General features: G+C 34.2%; 1 protein-coding gene across 1 annotated transcript; it reads right to left on the bottom strand.

The window, feature by feature from the left end:
- Positions 1 to 248: 248 nt before the first annotated feature.
- On the bottom strand, positions 249 to 8,629 carry LOC110680347. The gene is made up of 5 exons (XM_021856166.1): positions 8,425 to 8,629; positions 8,154 to 8,353; positions 1,084 to 2,259; positions 969 to 1,023; positions 249 to 907 (listed from the first exon to the last, which is right to left on the bottom strand). Exons 2-5 carry the CDS (start codon positions 8,241 to 8,243, stop codon positions 615 to 617), a joined length of 1,614 nt encoding a protein of 537 aa, XP_021711858.1. The 5' UTR covers positions 8,244 to 8,353; positions 8,425 to 8,629; the 3' UTR covers positions 249 to 614.
- Between the last annotated feature and the right edge of the window lie 431 nt (positions 8,630 to 9,060).

The following is a 9,060-nucleotide window of genomic DNA, read 5'->3' as shown; positions in this document are numbered from 1 at the left end:
ATCAACTTTGGTAGATTTCAGTTATTTATGGACCGATATTAATGAAATTTTCAAAGCACGTCAGACATGACTTGAATTTCAACATTTATTTTTAAGCGTTTTTTTGGATAAAAAAAAATCACTTAGAATTATATGTTTAAATTCAATTTATGTCTTACGTTTTGTGAAAATTAAAATCGATCCATAAATAACTGAGATCCAGTCTTCCAAAGTTGATCATCTTGTTTATGGAAAATCGAGAAAGTTGCAAATGTACTGTCCAATATTGTATAAGCGTGTACTCACATAAAGATACACTTAGATTCATTTAGCACAAAAAAGAATAAAAAGCAATTCAAACAACCATATTTTTCTAAACGTTATTAGACATGCAACACAAATTTTGTTTGTTTCGGATAAATTTTGTTTGTTTCGGATAAATAACCATTTCTATTGCTAAATCATAAAAGAAAAAAACATTCTATCGTGTCCATTAGGAGCAATACTTTATTCTCTCATCGATTATCCGTGCAGAAACGTGTTTGTATCATTTTATTAAATTTCTCAGCTTTATAGATTGATAGGATATCAGAATTCCTTTCGTTGGATCGGACTTGAGGCTAGCTCAGACGTGTTTATCGTTCATTTTCGACCAATTGGTTTTTCCACTCCAATTTTGTAATTTTGGATATTAAAGAAGCAACCATACGTTGTTGCCCACCAACAATAGTAGCCATGGATCGCGTACCATGCTCCGGATAAATTTTCAAAAGGTACATTTGAAGAAATTCCAAGGTTTTAGAAATTTGCTTTGGGTATTTAAAAAAATACACAAAGTACACAACCAATAGTTGTTGAACTGCTCGGATGATGGTGTTGACGCCAGTAGTCACCAGCTCGTGGTCGGCATAAATGAAAAACTGGTCATCTAAAAATAATAATTAAACTTCGATTATCGATTCTACGAACCATTTAGGTGACGAACGTACTTCTGATAATAATTGAAGGGAAAACATCATCGAGATGCAAATTTTCATCGGTGTTCTGTGAATAAATAAGATGAAAATAGTTACTCAGTATTTCTAATGAACTTATTTCATTTACCTCCAGCTCGTGTATGAGACATGAAAAGTCTTCGTGTAAAAGTTTGGCCACTCCTTCAAGAATCTCTAAATCACTCGCACTGGACGTAATATTTAGAGATTTTTTGTACACTTTGGCAACTTTTATTAATTTTGTCCTTTTCTTTGCGAAGTTGGTGGTGAAGGTTTCTGCATCAACCCCTGTACCTTTGAAAAAATGGTAATTCAATAGCTCATTCCGCCGAATCATAGGTATTTCTTGACACAACTTTTCGATTGTCATCGAGCTGTCAATTTTATATCGAATGAAGGCTTCAGTACTAGTAAGCACCTCGTCATTCAACTGCATAGATTCGGGATTATTCCGAGATAATAGCATCAAGTGTTCCTTACTACAATATGTTTTTCCAGATTTGTAGTATTCCTCTCTTATCCCTGCTTTACATTGACGGTTGGAACAACCCTTATTATGAGTAGTTTGTTTTTCGGTCCTGCGGGTTCTATTTAAATAGGAATTGTGATTTCTTAGTTTGTCAGCCAAACTGTTGGATCCATCACCGATTACGTCTCCATCGTCATTGTAATCTCGAAGAACTGAATATTCCGTCGTTATCTTTAGTGCGTGTTTCTTGAAGATGCTGAACGGAATCTTCGTGGTAATTGTTCGGAGTTGTGCAGTTACATGATCGACCAGGCGATTATAGTTGGTTTCGGATATGCCACGATATCCAGCACTTGGTTCATGGCCTTGAAGTTGGTGCATTACATCGCTTGGTAGGATTTTCCAATTGATTTGAAAGTTAGCCAATTTCAGCGGCGCGGAAAGGTCGTGTTTAATCGATTGTTGTATTCTCGGAACGCGATTTTGATCAACGGTTTTAGATGATATCTCTTTCTCCTGCGAATCTGTTTCCATTTCTTGCAACGATGACTTATCTTCCTCAATTTCAGAGACATTACATGTAACCAATGTTTCCGTGGATATGTCCTTAGTACGTTTGTTCGAAGTTTCTTCAACAGAATCGGCCAGTTTCCGTTTGTCACCACATGACAAATTCGGTAGAGCCAATGGATCTTCCAGTGTAGACACATTTGATACATTGCCAAACACAGCGTCACATTCCGCTAGTTCTATTGAGGCTATCGAGGATAACGTAGAATCCATAACACTCGATGAACGGGACGGCTCTTGGAAAGTCTGAAAGTAATGCATAGAAAGTAAGATATATTAACCTCTCTACTAGCAGCATCGTTCTTTCACAAAAAAAAAATAAAAATAAAATCGATATTTTTATATAGTTTTGCACCATTTTTCCACAAGTTCTAAAAAACTCCTTTTTTAGAATATGCGTCTATTCTCAATGAGTCATATAGATTCGAAGATATTCCGATATTCATAAGGGGACCGACGCGTAAGCAAAACCCACGTAAATATCTCTATAGATTTTTTATTACGTTCGGTTATTCGCTGTTCGAAACAATACTTAGAATAGAGTAGTTTGTGAAACAATGAAACAAATTGGTGCAACATTTCTAGAGTAATGAGCTTCAATGTTTTTGTACCACTCCGGACGTAAAAAGGTCTTGAAAACTTCAAAAATTATTATTTTGTAATTTTTATTGGAGACTACTCAATCGATTTGTATGACTTTTTTCTCAGAGATGCTCCTTATTACAGCGGGGATTTGCTGGTTGGAATACGACAGGCTTCTTTGCCTGAAACTAATCATAATTCACACTATCAGAACTTCGCAGCGAATTATATGAATGGCCTTCCACCGATTGATTTATGGTTTTGATTGAAATATACCAACAAATATTATTCAAACGTTATGTTAGTCCTTAACGCGATTAATTTTATGAACAAATCCAGAAATTCGTTTTCTAAATTCTTTACAATCATATTAAGCTTTTTTTTCTAAGCATTCCTTCGTGTATTGTTTTGGGAATTTTCAATGTCAATAAATACAAGGAATTTTCCAAAGTTTTGCACGATGAGTTTTATTTCAAAGCTCTCCAAGGAGCTTCCTATAGGTATTTTCTTAAAATGAGTTAGTCTAAGAATTTCTAGAAATTGATCTCAGCAGGGCTGGTAGAGTCCCTTTTTAGTTACTTGGGTTGAATTCATTTATTTATTGTTTTGCACAAAATATTATTCCAAATTTATCTTCACATTTTCATGAATATAGATGGATGTCCATTCTTTTCAACCATGTGTAGATTTTTCTTTGCTTGAAGAATTCAAACAAATTCCTTGTCATGCTTATTCCCGTTATGCCCATTTATTATTTAAACGTAAATTTATTGGGGGCTAGACAATGATCAGATTTTTTCACCGATTTGATCAAAAATTATACACCTGATATATTTATGGTATGCTCAGATAGCCTGAGATGTCTTCAAGCTTTGAATTGCCTGAATTAAGTTTTAATATCGAAACCCGTCATAGGAGTTGTTAGTAAATTTGTTTGGGTACCAGCACATTTATGGTAATGAACAAGCTGATTTATTGGCAAAATTTAATGATTTTCGTGGACCGATATATAAACGTGGTATTAACTATTATGAATATTTTATATATTTTATTTTTTTTTTATTTTGAATTATGACCTTAGATTCAAATATTTGTGAATGTCATAAATCACATGAATAGATAGATCATATTGTCTTTTAACGTTCTCGTTTTAATGCACCTACAGATAAATTTATAGATAGCATTTCATTCCCTTTCATAAACATGTAATATAAATATTTGAATGAAATTTCTTATCGTTTATAATATTGCTAGTTTATTTTTTTTATTATTATTTTTCCTTTCATCCCATCTAATTGATTGGCTTCCTGGATACGTGCTGCTTTTGTACATTCATAATGACGGAACTTGGAAGATTTCGGTCCGTTATGGATCGATACGGGGAGAGCCTTTATTCAATAAATATTATATTATAACGATATTTGAAAAGATAAAGAGGTTTTGTGCCTTTTTGTGAAAGATTTAATTAAGAAATAACGCAAAGTAGCAAATTATTGGGTTAAAAGTTCCATACCACTTATTCAAACAACAGATTTTTTATAATTAATCTTCAAGCTGTTTAGTGGAATAAATAAATGAAATATAATTTAGTATCATTCTATTTAATTCCACTACAGTTTGTATCCTTTCGCGTACTTCGAACTCTACGGCCGTCTTCAGTGTCGTGTACAGTTGAGTCAGACGCATATCTGTCAAGGGATACAAACTCTAGTGGCTTGATTTTTATTGTTCACAAATATATCTAAGACAATAATTTTTTTAACGACAAATCGCGAAAACAGGGTGGAAAACGGTCATGATAAAAATACGAAACAATTTGATCGAAGTGATGCATCATCAGTGAAAGTAAGTGGAAAATCTATTTACAAGGCATCAACTTGTATGGGGAGTAGAGGCACAATACACGGGGCGAAATGGACACCCGCTTATTCTCATTCGCTTATTCTCTGAAAACATTCATGTTTAATAAAAAAATACAATGTATGGAATGTGTATTGCACATGAACTGTTTGACGGCATGAAAATATTGTCGCAACGCCACCAAACCGGATCGCGCCAGTGAGACTCGCGACGCGCCTCAACTCGCCGCATTTTGAAATCAGTTTTTTAGTGTGGCGCTGCATTCTTATGATTTTTATGAACACAGCGCACTATTCACATATTAGCTGCGACGCACGGGGCCCGAGAAAACAAGAATTATAAATTAATGTTGGTCTTGGTTACTACCGGATACATAATAATATTTTTTGTTTATTAAACATGTCCTTAGAAATTTGACTATAACTTTTTCTCAGCTTGATATTTTTATATAAGCAAGGAGACGGAAGAATATATTTTTTCGGCAAATTAAGAAGCACAGAGAAGTTTTTTTTTTCTTGCTTGTGTGATTGAGGAAGATCCCTTTTAAATATCAGAACGAGTGGCACACATTAATAATTGAGAAAAAAACGAGTAGGGAAGAGTTCATTCTATTACAAACAAAAATTAGAAAATATTTATTGATATTGTGCTCTACAAGAAAACCACGAAATGCGATTATCTGAATATACCCAACTCTTTTTTTGCACGGATTTTTTTACACGGCCGTGCAAAAAAAGTTTCCATGCATTTTTTTCCGCCTTATTTTTACATGAAACGTCGAGAAATAGTGTTACTTTTTGTACACGGTTTTTGAAATTCCTCCGTGCAAAAATAGAATCGGGTGTATGTTGACATACCTTCGCAGCACCAAATGTTTCAGATTTAGCTAATTTGCAACATTCGCGTTCTTGAAGAACAACCAGAATCCAAGCTTACTTGAATTTTTATATTTTTTTGTATGGTATTCAGTTGGAGCTGCCTGACAGCTTAACTTGTCAAGGCTGAACCCTCGGTCTGGCTTTTGCCAAGTTTCCCCTCTACCAGAACCAATACACAGACGGACAAGGCTATGGTGCCCACATGACCACTGTTTTTTATTAGTATTGTGACGTGATAGTTTTTGAAAAATACCCATATTCCCTTGCTTCTGAGAAAAGGAAGCATTGTGGAAATCAGCAGCTCCATCAGAATTTGTTTGAAATAGTGTAGTAGTGTCATTACTAATACTAGGATGCCGGTGCCATTAGTGGACTACCTAAGCTTTGAAAAATCAACGAAATAACGAAAAGCCTTAACATAGATCTTTTGGTGTCAACAGAAAGATTTCAACTTCTACTATATGGGAAAAATATAAAAAGAGTGAAAAAACTAATTTTTAACATAAATTTCTTTGAGCCACTATTGGTACACGTGTTCTAGTAGTTGCGCTAGTTCTACAGTAGTAGACGTTCGGTAATGATACAAGGAATTTTAAACAAAATGGTAAATTTTTACATAGCTTTAACATTTTTCCCTCGGAACAGCAACTAATATCTTTTGAATGAAGCATAAAGATCATCTCTGGGACTTTTCTTCATTTTTATACATCCATTTTAAAAACTGCTTCCATCCGTTGATCCACTACTGGAACACGACGGCACCTATTGGTGCAAGGGAGCTAATTTTTTGCGTAACTTAATTATTTATATGACTGTTGGATAGAATAAAAAGCTGAAATTTGGCAAATCAACTGAATTAGAGGCGATCTATCCACCAAAAATAACACATGTCGTTTTTATCGAAAAATGTACGTTTCTCGCATAACTTCTGATCTCGCCCTAAAAGCCATTGGTAACCATGTGCTGGTTGTTTCTGAGCATTTGAATGTATTTTCATGTTATTGACCAACACTATAGGGAAGAAAAGATCATTATCTACCTGCCCGTGATGTTGGTTTGGATGCTTATTTTTTCATTTGCTCAGAAACAACGAGCTACATACGTGGTTACCAATGGCTTTTAGGGCGTTATCTCAGAGTATGCGAGGTTTTATTCCATAGTCCAACCTACTGGTACATTACAACCATTGGTACCGGCACCCTATCTAGTCAAAATGGTTTTGAATAATTTGTCATTTAAGTGCTATTCTGATTACTCCTGTCTTTTACGTAAGATTGAAGGCTTAAATGTCATTTGTTGTGAAGTCTTAACAAAATTAGGCTGTTTAGTAGTAGTTCTAGTTAATTTCATTTTTCATTGTTGAAAGTATTTATTGGTCATTACGTTCATATATCCTTAAAGAAATAAATCACTTTCCTTGTTTGTTCAACAATTTCTCGAACCTAGCAAGTGAACCCTAATGATCGATCTCAGCGTCTAACTTTCCATAGTAATTTTAATAGTGAATATTTAAGAGTAAAGTTACCTTAGGCTTCTATAACAGTCTCCTACAAGATTCACTTTTCGGTGGCAAATGCAATGCTTCACAACGCCTACTTTCCTACTTGAAAATTTTGCGAAAATGAAGCTGGAATTAGATTATTTATACCGTTGTTACAAAAGAGGTATTTCTTTTTATGGCAATGTAAAAACCATATTAAAATAAGATTGTCGCCACTTATTTGTACTCAGTGAATCTACTAGTCATTTTCCTCAGAGTAATATTCCCTACGTCGAATTTGACAACGATGTGTCTAGCTAGCTAACAGTAAGAGTGGCTACGGATCATTCTGGTTAGCAAAAGGCAAACTGGTCATCACCCCAATAGTATTAATGTCCACTTCGAATAGATTAATTATTTGAAATGGGCATCAATTCTATCAATGACGCAGAATGTCCGTTGGATCACATCCGAGATATTAGTGCGTCTATGCCATATGAATTATGACGCGGCTTTAAGCAAAAAAATGCCAAAATGTGATACCACCACTACAGGTTACGCCTTTGGTTTCCGTCATATGGGCTAATGGATTATGTCCTCTCATCGCGGCAAGGTCGCATAACCAAGGGGAGGGACTTGAATTTTGATATTGCGTTTGAATTGCGCGCTTTATCTGTTAACTTGTTAATAAACAACTGAATGCTCGAAAAGTCATGATATTTTTACTAGCAGAAATCTAAACGTGTTTCAAATTTTAATTATAATTTATTGACTTTTAAATAGATAAAGTTAGTTGTTATGTGTCTTTAAAAACGATATTACTGGAGGTAATTAAATGGCATTCACTAGCATTACTTACCTAATACATTCAACTTGGTAGTACGAAATTTTTAAAATAAAAATGTGACAAACTTACTGCTTATGAATATAGTAGTTCAAGCTATTGAACTCATTCAAAATCACTTCAAATTTCCGGGTTGTTCCAGATGCCTAAAAATTTAAAATCTACTGAATAGTACAAGTCTAATTTTGAACCTGATTGCGTAAAAACAAAGTTAAAAGCCACATGAGGATAACAGAAAAAAATCGTACCGAACTGCGTACAACATATAATTTCTGAAAATCATTGTATTACTGTGTGCGTTTGTAGGAGCGCCAAACGCTGTAGGATTTTTTGAAAGGAAGGCGAAGTCAAAGATTGATTACCTTTCCTAGGTCGGCGCGGTGGTAGCTTTGTGGTAACGCATTTGAACAGGTATTTGAATCTTAACACTAATTCTAGCTTGTGCTAAGTATAGCAGGATTAATCTAAATATCCTTCTATTTTAAAAATGTTTTACCTGAGTTTGCTGAATGTCATGTTTCTTATTCTCGTCAACGCTCGTCGTCGTGTTTTTCTCGCTCCATTCCTCGGAATTTCCCAGCAACATGAAACTCAATCCCTCTGATGACTACAAATCCAGCACTTCATCTTCCACGATCATGGATCCATCTGCTTCCAAAACGATGCTTGTGAGTTCTTTTTCAAAATGTGTACGACCTGTGTGGGGAAAGACGATTATCAATACCTTTGATAAAAAATATTGTTATAAAATATATACCAGTATATACCTTTTTCTAAAACATTTGCAACAGTGGGGCAACATTTAACAAACGATTTCCTTCTTTGGGAATCACATATACGTATAAGTCGGGACATCGTAGAACACATGCTGAAAACAAAATAATGATTGAATACATAGTTAGAACAAAGTAACGTATAAGGCAATGTGGGGCAGTTTGGCTACCTTAAATTAAAATCGATAAAAGTGCTAATAATATTATGGAATCTTAGGATTTTTATATGATTCCAATACACTAGATTCGCACGATTTCCGTTGTCTTATAAAGTTTACGAATGAATGGATGATTTTTCAAGATTTGTAATTTTTCAAGTCGATTTTTCACCGATGGGGTAATATAGTCTATTTTAGATTATAAAACTATCTCATATAATCTAAAAATTTAATTATTTTTTCACTACACTTGGAAGTTATTAGTATTGATAAACACTTCCTGCAAATAGATTAAATTGTGAAGTCAAACATCATCATTCTAAAATCATCCGACACGAATGCCCTGATGAGGGTAAAGTGTCGTAAATACATAATAATAATAATAAATTCTAAAATCATCAAATTTGAAAAGTCATTCGGGGCAATATGGGTTGATTTTTTCCAATATATTTTTTTCTTTGTTATTATCCTA

Source organism: Aedes aegypti, unplaced genomic scaffold (genome assembly GCF_002204515.2).
Source record: "Aedes aegypti strain LVP_AGWG unplaced genomic scaffold, AaegL5.0 Primary Assembly AGWG_AaegL5_hic_scaff_1221_PBJ_arrow, whole genome shotgun sequence".
Classification (NCBI taxonomy): domain Eukaryota; kingdom Metazoa; phylum Arthropoda; class Insecta; order Diptera; family Culicidae; genus Aedes; species Aedes aegypti.
The sequence above is the reverse complement of the archived record's forward strand: the minus strand, read 5'-3'. Positions and strand labels throughout refer to the sequence as shown.

Coding starts and splice junctions, on each gene's coding strand:
- LOC110680347 (XM_021856166.1), bottom strand. CDS start 8,243: ATGTTGCTGGGAAATTCCGAGGAATGGAGCGAGAAAAACACGACGACG. Junction 2,260..8,153: donor ATGACATTCAGCAAACTCAG/GTAAAACATTTT, acceptor CATTACTTTCAG/ACTTTCCAAGAGCCGTCCCG. Junction 1,024..1,083: donor GTCTCATACACGAGCTGGAG/GTAAATGAAATA, acceptor ATTTATTCACAG/AACACCGATGAAAATTTGCA.